At 37.0% G+C, this 17743-nt stretch overlaps 1 protein-coding gene across 2 annotated transcripts in view; it reads left to right on the top strand.

Moving 5' to 3' along the window:
* The window catches only part of LOC124155616 (protein DEK), a 29534-nt gene extending 12151 nt beyond the window's left edge, over window positions 1-17383 (top strand). The window contains exons 6-9 of one of the 2 annotated variants that reach the window (XM_046529597.1): window positions 59-401; window positions 3319-3522; window positions 3630-3782; window positions 16458-17383. In XM_046529597.1, coding sequence (XP_046385553.1) covers window positions 59-401; window positions 3319-3522; window positions 3630-3782; window positions 16458-16472 — 715 coding nt within the window. In that variant the 3' untranslated portion in view covers window positions 16473-17383. Of the gene's footprint in view, window positions 1-58; window positions 402-3315; window positions 3523-3629; window positions 3783-16457 lie in introns of both variants that reach the window. The other variant, XM_046529596.1, reaches the window with a different exon arrangement.
* The last annotated feature ends 360 nt before the right edge of the window (window positions 17384-17743 follow it).

Genomic DNA, 17743 nt, shown 5'->3' with positions numbered 1-17743 from the left:
TCTGGAACACTTCACTTAAGCTAGATTGGTTCCTAACCCCATTGTAAATATTTTGCAGGCCACCGCTGAAAGATTCAAAGAAGAAAAAGAAGGAAACGGGGAGGAATTCATCAACTAAGAAAACGAAGCGCAAGTCCAGTTCATCAGCAAAGAACAAGAAAAAAAGTGAGTCGGACATTGATGATGACGAAGATGAATCATCTGAGGAAGAAATGGAAGTGGATGATAAGGAAAGCAGTGGAGATGAGAAAAAGAAGCCATCTAATGAGAAAGAGACGTCATCTGGTTCAAAGAAGGAATCCTCAGCTGACAAAAAGGACTCATCGGACGAAAAAGAGTCCTCTGATGAGAAAAATGACTCTTCAGAAGAGGAGGAGGAAGACAGTGATGACAATAAAAAGGTGCGTTCACAGAAAGGGGCTGTCTGCTAATGAAAAGCTTTTTTACTTTTTAAAATTTTGTTAAATTGTTCTTACTTGTGCTAGTTTAATCTAGTCTGTGGACGGTAGCATGAATATTCTCTGCTTTTTGTCCAATTTCTTTTTTTGAAAAGTGATAAGGAGGCCATATTTGTCCAGCGGCCTAGTCAACCTGAACGTAACCATTAATGTGTTGAATGTTTTTAATTTCTATTATGCATTTTTCAAAGCTAGCTTACCTATATATTTACTCGTTAAGTATCTTAAAGAGATGCCCGAGAGTATTTCTGTTATGTTCCATCTGCAATCCAGCTTTTAGAAAGAGATGATTTATAGAATTCTAAGTGCATGCTTAGGGCATTCTTGCAAGTTCCAATAATCAAGTTCACTTGATTTCCAGTTCTCTTGAAAATCGTAGTTAATTATCTCATATGGGTCATTCCATGTCAGTTCATCCAGGCATGACACCCACCCACTCAGATTTTAATGAAACTTCGCAATTTTCATCCTTCCATTTAGGAATGAAACTATGTATTTCTTGGCTATCTGTACTATTTTTTTTTCCACGGCCATATGAAGTTCGGGTGAAACGGCAGTTTTTCAATGAATGCTGTCTCGCTAGGCACTAGTATCTCCAGAGGGAAAATGATAGAAGATATTTTGTTAATTAATTAATTTATAAATTCTCTTATGCTTGATATTTGAGATCCCTGCCGAGGTTGTTAGTGTATGTTCATAGAGTGTGCTAAGTTACTACTTGTCCCAAAACAAGGCTTGGAGTGTAGTGCCACAAGGTAGTTAGTCGAAACGCTAAGAAAAGGAATTTTCAAACGTTATGGATTTGAGGTCCTCAACTGTATTTAAAAAATATATATATTTTTCTAATTGGGAGAAAAATAAACCTCCACATTAAATAAAATGCTTTAATTTTTGAACTTGTTATGTGCTAAATTCATGTCATAAATATTTGCTTACACTTAGAAAGCAGCATTTCATCACACTTGAAGGAAGAGCCGGCACTGACTACAAGAGTTGTGGAAAGGGAATTTTTGTACATTAATTTTTTTAACAACAAAGCAGGCAAAAAGCCATGAATTTTACTTTTACAGGTGGTGGGTCTAAGGAATACCTTAAGGAATACTAGAAAAAATAATTTAGATTAATTCACTTATTGCCTCAGGTCAAAATTTTGTACCATCACCATGTTTTTGACAAAAATACTTCTAAAATCTTTTGAAACATATGAGTTAAGAGGATTTTCAGTATCACTTGGGATATTTTTAAATTAGTACTTGGAATCCTCATGACTTCTGTAGTGAACCTGCAAATTTTCATAAGAATTGATTGAAAAGAATGGCTGTGGCAAATTATTTCCCTCTGGAGGTTCAAGTGCCTATGGAGACAGCATTCATTGAAAAACTCCAGTGTCACCCAATTTCAAATGGTTGTGAAAAAAAACTAGTAGAGATAGTCAAGAAATGTTTTACGCTATTTCATTCCTATATGGAAGGATGAAATTTGCCAAGTTTCATCAAAATGTGAGTCGGTGGGTGTCATGCCTGGATGAACTGACATGGAACGACCCATGTGACTTTTTTAACTATCTCCAGTGGAGGATACTAAAAGGCATTATCTGCAGATATTTAGATCCGAAGTATATGATCCCATCATCGCTAGTAAGCATCTTAAGGTTAAGACTACGAGTAAATACCTACTTATCTCCACGCTCTATACTTATCATGTATACGCAGCTGAAAAACGCCACGTGAATTTTCAGCATTGAAAGTGGAGATTTTGATTCTTGTCAAAGGTCCAGGCATGCGTCTGCAACAGCGCGCAATGGGGTAAAGAAAAATCCCCAAAAATTATTTTCTTTTGCTCAAATGCTCAAAATATGGGCGTGTCTCTTACACAAGTTAATAAGGTATTTGGTATTTCCCTTATTGTTAAAAACAAATTTCAAAATTTATGCTAAATCTAACTGAAGCGTTAGTTATAGAGTTAGCTATTATAATTTGGTTTTAAGTCGATTCATGCAATAGTCAAAGAAGATAAAAATAATTCTTTTGTGAAGACAATTTACAGTTGTCATGGTCATTAGTGAATCCGGATAGAGTAGTGCTGTGTGCAGTGACCAGAAAAGCTGAAGTTCCGTGGGTGGTTCGATTCCTGGTCAAGGGAAATTTTTTCTCTTTGTGATTTATGTGAAATATTTTTAATTTATTGATATCTGTGTCATCATTATTATTTCAGAATACACTATATTCATTTTATTTTTAGTTCTAGTCCAACTAGGGTGATCGAATAGTGGATAGTGTAATGCATTTCAATTTTAAGTGCAAAATACGTTGCCTTTTTGTTTTTATTCCTAAAGTAAGAAGAACATTATTTTTTAGAGATAACATTTACATGGAGATTTATACTAAATGATCCCACTTAATCTCTCTCCTCTATGTCATCTCATGCATCAGCTTATCTTTTGCATACATGTTACACAGCAAGAATGATAGTGTTACCCTTTTCTCACACCTACGAATGTTCATCCACTTTATAATCTGTTGCCTACCTTGTAGCTTGACCCTGAGTCAGTATGAGTGAATGGTCTTTAATCATATGTTGGTTATAAATAAGTAGCCTGTCCCCCCAATGTCGACCTATCTTCTTAAATATTGCAATGTAAGTTCAAAACCTTTATTAAATAAAAGTTTATCTTTTATGTTGTCAGTTACTGCTCACAATTTAAGTGATGAAGAATCGCTATCACCCTTCCTGTTTAATGTGAATGAAGTGTATTTTCAATCTTGTTGCATGGCTCCCAATGATTGATTTTTTTGTCAATTCAATAAATACTTTAAATCAGTGGGGTTTACTGGAATCTTACATTTTTCTTAACTAGAAGAAAAAGGTCCTTAAAAAGAAGCCGGTAGCGAATGCCAAAAAGCCCACTCCTAAGAAGGTTGAGAAGAAGGTGGAACCACCCAAAAAGGCTGAGGCGAAAAGTACTGACAAAAAGAAGAGAAAGGAAAAAGAAACAGAAGTCAAAAGTGATGATGAATCATCTGAAGATGAACCATTGGTGAAGAAAACCAAAATGCCTCCCACAGTAAGATTTCTAGATTCATTAGTTGTGATAACTTTCATTGAGATTCATGGTCACCCGATTGCCTTCCAATATTGGATTAATCTGATGGGTAAATTTATCATTTCTAGGATGAGGAAATCAAGTCGTTTGTGAAGCAGATTTTGGAGGGGGCAAACTTGGAAGAAATTACAATGAAAACTGTTTGCAAGCAGGTTTATGCCGCATATCCTGAATTTGATTTGGCACACAAAAAAGATTTTATCAAGACGACAGTGAAATCTGTAAGTATATCATTTTATGTAGTAGTGTTCAAGCTTACATGGGACACTTCTGAGGTGTATTCAGTATATTTTGAATAATATAGGTTGTATGGTAGTGTTTGGTAGTAGAAGCACACGTGTGAAGTTTCTTAAACCTAGAAGCATGTTGACAAGAGAGATTTGTTTCCTAAGTTTCATACTCTCCACTCATTTTCCGTGATAAAATGTCATTGCTTTGGGCACTTACAGGACTGAGAAGGGCACTTATTACAGGGTTCCCACTCAACCGTGAAAACCTTAAAACCGTGAATAAGCCGTGAATTTAGTCTACCGTGAAAAAAAAATGGAAAAAGCCGTGAATTTCGTCATCTAACCTTAAAAATCTCTCAAACTTGATAATAATACCTTCCCAGAAATTTTCATCTTCGTTCGTAGCTAGCGCACTTCTATTCATTGTGGTGAGCATCGTCGCATGCGGTCGCATGGGTCAGAAAAGCGTGGGAACGAATGTTGTGAATTTGAAGACATCTAGATCGTGAAAACCAGGAAAAACCCGTGAATTTTATATTTCAGTTTGGGTGGGAACCATGTATTATTATTTTTAATTTCTCCTTTTTTTTATGTACCATCATTTGCAAAAGTCTTGCAACAAATCGAGCGGCGCCACTTTCACTCCATTGTCGATTTCTGGCCACCATTAAATTTGAATGATCACTATCTGGGTATGAATCTTCATGGTAGCTCGGGTACGACTCACAAACGGATCATTGTGACACGGGAGGGAGACGTAGGAAATCATAACGATGCTCGTACGTCACCAGGAAAAGGCAAAACAAGGGCAGCATTTGAATATTATAATATGCATACACTTTTGTTAGAAGTAGAAATACTGAAAAAAAAGGTTGTTTTTTGTCTTATCGGCAATAAAGTATTAGAATACTAACAGCAGATATACGGCCCAAGAGATAAATGGACGCTTGATTTTGGGCTTGTGTACTTTTCCAATCCAATTTCAACTCCAATTTTAATTCTCTCAAAATAATTAAAACTGTACGAAAGCCGAAGTTGTTTTTACAAAACTATAGCTCAATCATTTTTTCTGAGATCGAAGATTTCTTTGAATTCTCAGTTTTGCTTGAAAGTACGCCAGGGAGAGATGCAGACTTATGTAGAGGTTTTTTTGATGATGGCATGATTATTCTGGATGCAATTTTAGGTCTGAAAATTGAAATTATGCTGTGATGTTGAAAATTCGATAAAATAGTTAGCCATATGCCCAATCGATGAGAAAAGTTATTATGTGCCGTTAGACGCACTTAACACAATGGTCAAGATGGCAAAACCAACATTGCGCAACGATTTTTTTTTACAATTTACGGTACAGTACTTAAATCAACCTAAACTTGGGGCACGCGCTTTCATTCCATGCCTTCATTATCGTGCAGGAGATCTATTTGTATACATTTTGCAATGTTAGTTTGAGTTTCATTAGCATTAATGCAGGGTATGCAATGATGAGGTATAATTTTTGACATGCTTTATTTTACTGTTTACTGTCGTATACGTTTTTAGAGACAAATTTGCGTTAATTCCAATTTTTTTCCAAGATTTACAATCCTTTAAACAGAAAAATAAGAAAAAAGTTTGTGAGACCACCTGATGTCAAATTTCTAAATTTGGATTATTTTCAATTCAAATTATATCAATATCAACGTAAGTGAAGCTACTTCCTTTATAGACAGCGAACAGAATTATTTCTTTTGTTAGAACCCAGCGAAGATTACATTTCCTAGCCTACTGGTGCTTAACTGGCGAGCTGTTTTACCTTACCCACATGATAGGAGCAGGACTAGTATGAGAAAAAGAATTAATGGGGATTCCGTCAAGTAAAAGCGAGTTGTATTCTACGCGTGGATATGGATATCCACCGTCAGCACTCAGCAACGCTTGTAGGGGGTCAAGAAATATTTTTGTGAGCACCGCGATGTATGCGTAAATGTAATTAGCCACCATATACTGAGTATGTAGTTAGATTCAAAAATATTGAAACATCTCTTCTGATTGGAATTTCCTGATTTCCACCCAAGGACCTGGCTGCCAGCACCTGAAATTGCAAATGTTTGCGTCCGGATTACATTAAGAACCGCTAACTTAGAGAGTAACTTAATAGTGCGGCTTCTCCCTACCCATGTATGCCCCCATTGGCAAGGTTTCCTAAAACACCTACGGACGGGGATAAAATTGAAAGTCGATTTCAGCCAATATTCACCCTTTTTTAATTACAGACTATCGATTAGGGAGGCAAAATATTTTGCACAGAATTTAGCCGCTCCCTCAGCTCTTAATGCTGAATCAGGAGCTCCCGGGCCTTCTTCTACATCTTTATTGCGACTTTACTAGCCAGAGACGAGGAAGCAATTTACCTGGGGTAAGCCGTAAGTGATTCTCACAAACTTCCAAAAAAGTGTAAATAGGGCCAATTTGTAGCTGTATTATATACATGTTGATGCCATAATTTGCTTGAAGAAAGTACGAACAAGAATAATAGTTGATAAATACCTCAAGATAAGCCTTTCCTATATTTAAAAATAAGCGCAGGGGTGTGTGCACGATTAAGGATACCATTACATCGGATTATTACAAGGATTCTACTTAGTAGAACAGTTGGACTCATATTCTGTCCCTTTCCATAAAAATTATTGTATTTAAAAAAACATTGGATATAGTTTATTGAGGCCTAAAGTTTAAAAGTAAAATTCTACACTTAATTTTTAAGTTTTTCTATCGAGGGAATTTTTCTTGAAGATTTACTTAGTAAAGTTCTCCTTTCCGTCAGTGCTCATTTATGAAACTGAAATGGGGAAAATTAATCTGAAAAACTAAACTGGAAAAATTAACTTGGTAGGAAATGGCAAAAAGTTGATGACAATTTATACGGCATACTACATAGATGGGCAGCATAATCACTGCAACATTTACAAAATATCAATCATAATTTTCTTTTTAATCAGCTAAAATTGATCTATTATCCTTCAAGAAATTACGTATATGGAACCTTAGATTACTAGGATAGTTCTCATCCCAAAGGTTAATAATGATGAGCAGTTACGAACCTGTAAAGGAAACCTTATAACACTGGGAATCAAATTCACTCGTAACTCTTATTGGAATTCTCTCAAGGGAAACTCAATTATTTGTCCTACTTCGCTAACAAGGCAGAATTCCGTCGCACAATCATTTAAATTATAAATTGTCGCAGAAATGCTCAAATTATAAAATCAAATTATAAAACATATTGCCAACAAACACATTTCCTAATACCACGTAACCTACTTAATGCAAGTAGAGAAGTTAATTAATGATGCTAAGTAGGTATCCTACACTATCTCAATTCATCAGAGTATATGTAAATGATGGCAGCTAAATATGATCACTTAATCATCAACGAAATAGCAGCGTAGATTTATTATACGCATTCACACATATTTAGCAGCGAAACATATTATCAAACAATACCTGTTGAAATCCGATAATCATTGAAAATGGGACTTATAGCAGGAATTATGTTTTCCTCGTCATACTTTGAATACGTGGAAAGGAATACATCATTATCGATTGACGGACGTCGGAGAACTCTGTTGTTATTTATGCAACGATTAATGCCAATCAGCTTAACTAATTTCATGTTTTACATGTTTGCTCAAATATTTATATGATGAAATACCTGGACAGGGTTCCCACTCAACCGTGAAAACCTTAAAACCGTGAATTAGCCGTGAATTTCCTCTACCGTGAAAAAACCGGGAAATAGCCCTGAATTTCGTCTTAAAACCTTAAAAATATCTCAATCTTGATAATAATACCTTCCCAGAAATTTTCATCTTCGTTCGTAGCTAGCGCACTTCTATTCATTGTGGTGAGCATCGTCGCATGCGGTCGCATGGGTCAGAAAAGCGTGGGAACGAATGTTGCCTGAAGAAAAAAAAAACATCTTTCCCCAGCGCAGGCCTTTTCTCTCCCCCTCCTGAAATATGACACCACTTCTCATCAGCTTGTTTACTTTCCTCAAATGGCTTGGTTTCCCCTCCCTCTGTCACTGCTTAGTCCCCCTTCCACCCAATTAGCCTTCCCACTGGCTGCAGCGACCACTTTCGAAACTAAATCTAGATGGCCATTGTGTCGAAAAATTTTAACGTTTATTCAACACCCTCAATTCTATGACTGGAAGACCGTTAGCCTTGACAACCTGCCATGCGCTGTGGACACTACGCTCCCTGCGTTTGAACAGGGTGACAGTGAGCTTTCGGCGTGACGTTACTAATTCTCGCGCATTGCGGCCCTGAAAACGAGAGAAGATTTCCGCTTATGGCAACACAGCATTACACGATTGTCGCATGCGTCGACCTGGAACTTGCCAGTTTTACGTCGCAACCGGAAAGTTTGTGTGGAGTTATTTACTGTCGGTGGTGATCCAGTTCCTCCGCTTTGTGCTATCTAAGGTAATGCTGTTTGTTTGTGTCGTTAAAGCCTCAATGCCGTCGCGATATAAACTGCTACATAGTCTCACGAATACAAGGATCAAAAACTTTGCTATTTCCTTGATCCTTGTATTCGTGATATTATGGATTTCCACCAAGTTACGCCCTCTACGATTAATTATGCTACATAGTCGTTCCATTTTTCCCAGAGCAACGGTAAGAAGGGAACATGATTTGCCTCTGATTAGAGAGATCGATTCAGTTTTGGTTTCAGAGTATTACAATAGCAGAGAAAAGAAGTCATTACACTGCCGCTTTCAAAAGAAAGTTATACGGTGGAACCTCGATCTATCGTTCCCGCATTGATCGTTCGCCGTTTCTGGTCCCAAATAAAGTTCCTTATAGACAATTTAATTTTTTCCCGCATCTATCGTTCCCCGAAGTATCGTTTCTCGCATTGATCGTTTGAAGATCGCGGTTCCAACGCAGAATTTTCCCGCATCCATCGTTTGACGAAAATGAGACGAAATAAATACAATGTGTCATTTATGGCTAATAACGACAAGCACGTAGTTGGAATCCTCTCCAAGAGATGGAACTACCGTTGGGAGAAGCTCAGTGCCGTGGGAAAGTAACATTAGCGCGTTTCCCAAGAACCTTTATCCCCCTCCATTCACCATTCGCCTCCCCTCTTCTGACGCTTTCCTCTTCTTCAAAATAAAAACAGGTCCCAGCTCGCGCAGGGATCTTATTACGAAGACCTTAGCTTCGAAAAAAATATCGAGTTACACGAGAACAATAGAAACGTGTTTCGCGCTCCCCCCTCTTCTCACCAACTGACCTTTTTCAGCCTAACTGCTTCGAAGTTCCCAGTTTATGGAGGTCAACTGCTGCATGAATCACCTATTAGCCCAAAAGGTATCTAACAATGATATTCAGTAATTGCTATTATGCTTTTATTAGATTGAAATGTTAGTAATTTGCACGTTAAAAAAAACGAGACCACACATGACGTATTTTAAGCAAGGAAATAGATGGAAAAATACGATGGTGATTTTTGGCGAAACGCGATATCCTCGTAGCTGAGCTTACGGCAGTTAATTCGGCATTTTGTTCCGAAAACATGATACCAGGTTGTTATCAGTTATCAATTTACGAGCTATACTACTACTATTAGTCTCACTTATCAGAGTTACTGACGAAGGGATATCTTCTCAGGATTTTTGTTTCTCCCTACTAACAATCCGAATTCATCTGATCATCTGGCCCTACGCTAATTAGAAAAGAATGGGCATCTTTAGGGTAAAAAATTTCATGGCGCAGTCCTATGGTCACGCTTCGCCCTCTGCAGTGTGCTCTGCGTACCCCCGTACGCGATAGCATCAGTTCCGAACTTCACCTCGTACGAGTGGTTCCCTACTTTCCGGGGTGGCTGGACTTCGAACCACCGAGTGTTTTCCATGTGGGTTTAATAAAGTCATTTTCACTAGTTTAATTTTAGTCGTCTTCCGACCATGGCCCCTCCGAAGAAACTATTGAGAACTTTAAGAGATGGACTGAAAATAATTGAACATGAAGAAAAGAATCCGGGCTAGATGCGCGTGAATATTGCAGAGCGCCTTGGGTTGTCCGCTAGCACATGACGGTAGGGGTGGGGGTAGAGTGAGCTACCTGGAGAAAACAAGTAGAGATATGAAGGCGAAGATCCAGGTGGGCGTGCCGCTGACGATTAACGCAACATTGTTCACGCTTTACACACTACCTCAATAGGGGTGTTAACCTCAAACGAAATTACCCATTTAAGTAGATGCTGACGGTGAGTTTTGGCTAATAATTAACATTGGTGAAACAATTTCTGCAATAGGTGCATTACATTTTCTTTTACGCTCCGATGAAATTTGTGCGCTTTCGAAACGGCCAGTTTCGGCGGGAAGTCAGGCTCGCATGGCTCTGACGTCACACACAGCTACTTCGTTGACTGTACGCTTTTAGTGAACGCCGTTATCCGAGCCGTGCTTGGATTTGTGAATGCTGTGGTGAGACATGCCTTCGGATTGTGGTTTTGTGAGGGCTAATTCTAATACTGTGCCTAATATGAGTGCTCTGATGCTCATTTTTCATTATTAATAAATAGAGGACAAGGCAAAAAAAACATACGCAAAAATACATCTAATATTGACATTTTTAGCTCTCCGGAAATGCAAGGTTTCAAGCAGGCAAGCTAGGAGTCAATGCATATTAATTACGATAGCACTGTTGAATATGTTAATCGTACTTATGAGTATATTTTGCACCCAATACTTAATTTTGTTACGATTTACTCAGCCTTGGCTTCCATTTTTATTCGAATTATCCCCTAGTAAACGCTGAAATGATTCTCGAGGGGTACATTTCATAGTATATCACAAACCCCTGTCACGCAATGCTCTTTTTATTTTAAGTTTTAAAGGCTTTTCATAATTTATAGACTATAAAAACTTAGGTGACATTAGGAACTAATATCGTAAAATAATCACTTTTGTTCGTCTCAGATTTGTCTGAATCATAATATAGAATGGCGAATTATTGTCAATATTTATTCTTGTGAAGTTACTGTAAGGCCCCGTGCACACGCACCGATTTTGGACGGCCGGTAAAATATCGGCCAATATTTTACTGGTGAAGTGCTGCTTGCACACACGCCGGATTTTTACAGGTCAAAAGATAAGTTGCTTGGTTGTTGAGCTGGCGCAGGGGATCCGCAGTGGCATTGACCGGTAGCTAACCGACTTTTTACCAGTGTCGGTGCGCGGTCGGTCAGTGTGCAAGCTCCCATGCCCTTCTATTGTTCTTTATCGGAATGTGGACGGCCGTCCAAAATCGGCGTGTGCTATGGGTCTAAGGGTTGAAAACTATTTCAGCGCTGCCAGAAAAAAATACGGCGATTCAGTAGTTTGCTCTATCCAACTTAAAAGAGAATAATATATACACTAGGAAAGGAAGAGTTTGTCCTGAGCACAAAATCAGAAGAAACCACAGAAAAAAAAATTGTCACTTATTCTTCCGCCATACCCAGAGGAAACAAAATTTACAAATTCATTTGGTTCACAAGGTACTAAATACTTGATAGCATTACATTTTTTATACTCACTCCATGTCAAAGCTTGATTTATTGGATCAGAGGGCTTTCGAATTTGAATTTCAGAACATTCAATTATATACTGTACATTGTTGAATTGGCTTGAAATGACAAAGGTAGATCAAAAATTTGTTATGCTTCGGAAAAAATATTAAATTTTTTAAGCACTGTGAAATAAGAGGTAAAGTTGTGTGCATAGTAGAAGAAACTCTTGTCTTACTGATTTGTAATTGGTCTCCTAATCTCTCCAAGTTGTCATTTAATTTAATTTTGACGATGGTCATGAAAATGTCTCTGGTGGCAATCTTAAATATTCTAGAGGGCAAATCAATGACGTATTGGATCATTAGGTATTCTAAGTACCCATTGGGGTAGCTTCATTAATATTATTGTTTTCACCAACTCCAAAACTCTCGGCTGAGAATGTGCTCGAGAATATTTCATCAATAATCAATATGTTTGGTTACCGTATGGCAATCTCTGGTGCATTAAATTTAAGAATAAGTTAGCATCAATTAACTTCGGTGATCATTGAATAGTAGCATAAACATTGTTCTTAATCTTTTGTAAATTATTTCCCTTCAAATAGCTTAAATTAAAATTGTTTTCGTCCGTTCGACTTATTTTGGAAGACCGCAAGTAAAACAATAATTCACGTTAATTGACGTTGTGATGCTGGCATTTAGTATAAAGTTAACATTAACATTAAAATAATCTTCTCAGCAATAATAAGATGTCTTGCCGTTGATTTTTTGGTCATCTCGCATTGCTGCGGTGAACCATTTCCTTCGCACACGAGAATTAAGAGGCACAGCAATAAAACGTTTTCCCGGATTTCTTATTGTGGTAGATTTACAAAGCTGTAGAAAGCGATATCTATACGCCTTCTTCCTAATTTCCTCCATTTTCACCCTCGTTGTTTCTTCTCAGACGCAGGATCACAGGTTTTTCGACGGGGTTGACGGGTTCCGCAAGAAGTTCGCTGTGTGTGACGTCAGCTTGCCTTCGGCAACTATCGTGCGCTTTCGGAGCGTTTGAGCCGGCCCTCGGATTACACACTTTTCGCTTATCCTTTTTAGGGTTAATTTTTTTAATAGAAAAGCGCTGAAACTGTCGCCGGTATCCCCTCGGTGTGTACTTTCATTTAAGACAGTAAAAAAAAATTGGTGAACAACCCTATTGTATTAAAAATATATTCATTAGACAGGAACAAAAAAAATTCAAGTAATTGACTATTTTTGGCCTTCGTGATCCATCTCACAACCAGTCACTGCACCGGCGAATGCGGTTGTTTTAGGCACATCATGCACATTGCTCTCGTGAATACGTGTACTGGAAATGGTGTTTGATGGATAAGAATTTTTACATCTGACTGAAATCCATAATAGCAGTGTAAATGCCGAGTGGAGAGCAAACATTCAGAATTTTGAAAGAGACATGGGTCGAATCAACAATATGACGTATGTATCTTGATAAAGTACTACTATTCCTGTAATTATCTAAAATATTGTTTTGAAACCTTTAATGAATTTCTTAATTACTCGCCAAAATCCTGCATTTCCTGGGACATAGGCAATCTAGCAAAAAAATTAAGCATTGATCGTTTTTCCGCATTCATTTTATAATCGTATCGTTATTAATAAAGAAAAATTGCCCCCTAGTGGAGTTTCAAAAAAGGAGGGTAGTCTTAGAATCGTGTTCGTCTTAGATTCGTGCTAATACGGTGTATGAAATTGTTTTTCGATTTATTATATTCTATTAACAATTTTCATAAAATATTTTCCGCTGAATAAGAAAGAATCAATTTATTATATTCTATAAACAATTTAAATAAAATATTTTCCATTAAATAAGAAATATTGGGGTGGGGGAAATTCGGTTACTGTGCAGTAATAACAATGTGCGCAAAAAACAATCTCTCAGTGAGGAATTAAAAAAGGACCTCGAGTGTCCGGACGGAAGAAGGTCCGAAGGGTATTCGGCGTCCGGGCAAGAGCGCGGTTGGGCTGGTCCTTTAGTCGGCCCTGAATTTTGCAAACGATAGATCACGTCATAACAGATATCACTTTTCATTGCGGCGTTAACATTCACGGCGTTTTTCGCGTACGTTAATTTTCTGTTGATATACGGCCAGTGATTTTCTTATTGTTGGCTTATTAACGGACCGTGAATTAAGCAAAATTGAGACCGTGAAAACCTTAAAAAAACCGTGAAAACGTGAAAAATAACCGTGAAAACCTGGAAAAAGCCGTGAATTTCATTGTTCAGGTAGAGTGGGAACCCTGCTGGAATATCAAAGCTGCCTCGCATCTTACGTCGTAGATATGGAATTAAAAACATCAACTCTAGTCAATGGATGTAAAAAAAAGTCCGCCATGTTCACAATGAACGACTCCTGATTTCCAGCTCTCTGAAAAGAGCTAAGATCACTCAAAAGGAGCCAAGCTACAAACTTTTTAAAATCTCTCCGAGAAATTGCCCTCGATCTTTTCTCCTGCAGAAAATGCTACAATGTGTTTGGGGGAATAACATGAGCATTAATTTCACTGAAATGGAAGCGATCAAATCCCGAGACTGAAAAGGATGAAAAAATACCTCACTCACCTAATGACCTGTTGTCCATTTATTGAACCATGAAGACTAGTGTTGGATTGCTACATATACCCTAAAATCATACAATTTCCGGGCACAACCAGCAGAGCTAAAGTGGCACCACTCGATTTGTTGCACGACTTTTGCAAATGATAGTACGTGAAAGTTTGATGGTGACAGTAATATGTACATAATCACTCATATAAAATAAATATGATAGATTGTGACAATTTTAATATCCTCTCTCCAGCTGATAGGTCAATTCAAAGGTTTATATGAGCCATTATTATATGGCTGTGATTGTAGCTCACTCTGCCTACAATCCCTATTTCCAAGCATGTTGATTTGGCACTGTGTTATCCTCTACCATGTCATCATTCTAACTAAATGTTTAGTAGTGCACTCAGGGGGAGGGGTGTCTTCCTTTGTATGGCAAGATGAATTGGAAGGACAGGGTAGGCAATAAGAGGGCCAGAATAGTCCATTAGCGATTCTTCAAGTGCCCTAAATGTAGTCACTTTATAGACTTCTGGAGGAGGAGATTGCAGATTATATTTGGTACCACCGTCATTCACGCCAATGGAGGGAGCCACCCCATCAGACACTAGGGAAGTGTGTGGAAGTATTTACAACCAAAGTAATGAAACTAGCTGTCAGTTCCTTTTCTTCCAGTGTTAAACTCAGAAAAACAGGTTCGGTTCCTTCTCTTATTCAAAGCGACTTCACAGTTCTGTACCTTAAAATTTTCCAAAGAATAATGTCACAACTCCAACAAATCTCAACTCAGCATTGGGTATTTTTATTTTATTTTCAATGTCCTTGCAAGCTAAGCATCCTCGATCCCTTGTCTTAAAAGCTTTAAGGCCTTGCAGACTTTTGGAGTTCAGAAACTTTCATCTCTCATTTTAAAATTTCAACTCATGTTCCTCTCGCAGGTAGGAAGTTACTGTTGGCTGCCTTACTGTAGTTGAAAGGAACCTATGTCATCTTTGTTCAAGGGTATAATAACCGTGGGAATAGCCCTCTTTGGGCCTATTTTACCTCTTATCTCAACTATCTTACAGAATCTTCAACTCAACAGCTCAAGACCAGTACATAGCTACACAACTTCTATAGATACAGGTGTATAATGACCTTGGGTGCAGCCATCTTGTGTTTCATTCCGGTCATTTCTCCGAATGCAGGAATCTTTCTCTTATTTGGATATCTATCAAAGGCCCCTTTCGAATGATGAGATCGTCTGAGATGGAGAACTTAAGCAACTTCACCAAACCCTCTAATTTGCAAATTAATGAAATTTGGGTACCTTCAACTTATTGAATTATAGGTTCTGCTGTAATCCATTTCCATGTTACTTTGATTCCTTCCTCGTAATGGGCTTGTTCAGTAACTTTTTATTATTCTCAATGGATCATATGAGTCATTTTATTAAGAGACTTATATGTATTTCAATTTGTCAATGTCTCGTACTTCTCATGCTATTAGCAGTGAAAAATAGGCTTGGTGTTTAGTTGATGGCATCATGGGCCCTTGCTGAGCAGCTTCTTAACTAGTCCTGTCATTCTTACAACAGTGCCATGCTGTTTGTTGTTTGAAGTCTTTTTCTTAAGGAGCATTTCTCTCTGAACAAGTGAATGTGCTGGAACTATATGACTCTAATATCTTATGAAAAACATGACAGCTTTTGTTTTCTTTTTTTCATTCAAAATTTAGATATAAGGGCTGGATTAGGAAATCATTTTCCAATAACTTACTCTTCTACGTACCAATTTTTAAATAAATAGTGATATTGGGTTCATAGCTCAAGAGTTTTTTGTGACATTAATCCTCATGAAAATGGATGAGTGAACTTCAATAAACATTCCTCATAATGCACAGGTATTGGAAGTTAATTAGCACTCTGGAACCCCTTATTGTCCTTGGGAAGCATCTTATTGCTTCTATCTCAAATTAAAATTGGGTGGTCCAAGGCCTGTCATTATGTTGATAGGCTGATAAACATACGTACATTATTCTTCAACAGTATTGGAGTGAAGATTCATCCACTCAAATCTGGAGGAAATGTCTTTGTTTTAACATATGTATCTGAATAAATGTTTTGATTGTGGCGGCATGGAAATCTTCAAATATCCATTAAATCTTGTTGTCTGTATAATCCCACTTCTGTGTCTATAAATCCGGCTTCTTTGTCTATAAATTTTCATCTAGTATTTTAATTGGAAGAGATTAGGAAAACAATGCATTAAATTTTTATTAAAAACACCTTGAAGCTACGCATTTTTTGAATTACCCTAATAATATTCAGATTTGGGTAATACACCTTGTATAATCACCTCTTCACCTACTCATTACTCTTTACATTAAATTTATCCTGTGCCCTTATTTCGGACCATGTTCACCTATTTTTTTTAGTTCACTATCTCAGTGGTAAAAGTTGATGTGCATGATATCAGCTATTTCTGTCATATTTATCACTTTTATTTATTGAATGAATCAATTCTTTTGCAGCTAATATCAACCTGAATTGTACAACCAAACAGGCAATAAGTACCTGCACAGACTGACACTGCAAGTAATATTCTAGTTTCAATCCTGAATATTGAGATGTGGTTTTCAATAAGAATTCTCAGCATTGGCCATTGTAAATTTTATCCAAGAAATCCCAATCGTACATACTGTGGTATGTTGAGTGCAGTTGATTCATTGTGAATGCCTGCTAACTTTTAAATTGTGTTAAGACTACTGTTACCAGTGCTCTTTCTGTTTTAAAAAAATATGTTGTGAGATTTGGTGTTAGAATTAATTTAAGTATATCCTTAAAAACTACATTCGTCAAGGTGTAAACAGAGGCTATTTTAGAACATTTGGAGGAGTGTTTTATCTGTTTGATTATTTGGCAGTCGTTAATGTTTGCAAAACTTCCATTATTATTGAGAATTGATAGGTTTTGAAAAAGTCTCTGTGTTTACAATTGTGTTTGAATTTTGAAATGTGTTTAAAAGTCATGCTAGTGATTCATTGAGAGCGTCTCTGAGTGAACTTGAATGTGCTGTGTATATTGGGTGAACGTCAAGATGTGTTGAGGCAAATGTTTTTATTTTGGAACAAATTTTTATGCAGATTTTTGGAAAAGTTGACCTGGTGATAAGTGTGGCAATGTTGACATTTTATTCAAATTTTCTTATGGTATGCTCTTTTCTAAACATGCCTCATTTTTAATAAGGAAAATGACATTTCTACACATGAAGTATTTAATTTAGTTGTGTTAAGTATCAATTAATTGTAAGTGCATTTGAAAGTATTCAACTTTGTCAGTCAAATACTAATTAATTGTGCTTGTAATTATTGCATAAGAAAGTTATAACAGCACATGTGTCTGACTATGTCAGGCAGAATTCTTTTTGTATAATAAAGATAAAAATTACACTAAGAAATTGCCGTTCATATTGTTTTTCAGCTCTAAACCAACCCATATTTTATGATTCGAATTTAAATAATCCCCTGTTGAAACATGATCTAGATAGGCTGATTATTTGTGAGGGCTATATTTATTTTATTGTTCCTCTTGATATGGAAGTTCCATTAATTATTTCCCTTGTAAATGCATTGTGACAAAGCAAAGTTATATCTAATCGTCCCATTTGAATCTATTGAATTAGTATCAGGGGTGGAGCCTAGTATTCTTAATGGAATAAGAACTTGTTTTATGCCTTCATTTATTGTGTGGTAAGGGGTTGTAAGTTATTTTTTATCGCTAATATATTCATTAATTACTTGATATGGAGAGAGAAATG

The sequence above is a fragment of the Ischnura elegans genome, chromosome 3 (assembly GCF_921293095.1).
Source record: "Ischnura elegans chromosome 3, ioIscEleg1.1, whole genome shotgun sequence".
Taxonomy (NCBI): domain Eukaryota; kingdom Metazoa; phylum Arthropoda; class Insecta; order Odonata; family Coenagrionidae; genus Ischnura; species Ischnura elegans.
The sequence above is the reverse complement of the archived record's forward strand: the minus strand, read 5'-3'. Positions and strand labels throughout refer to the sequence as shown.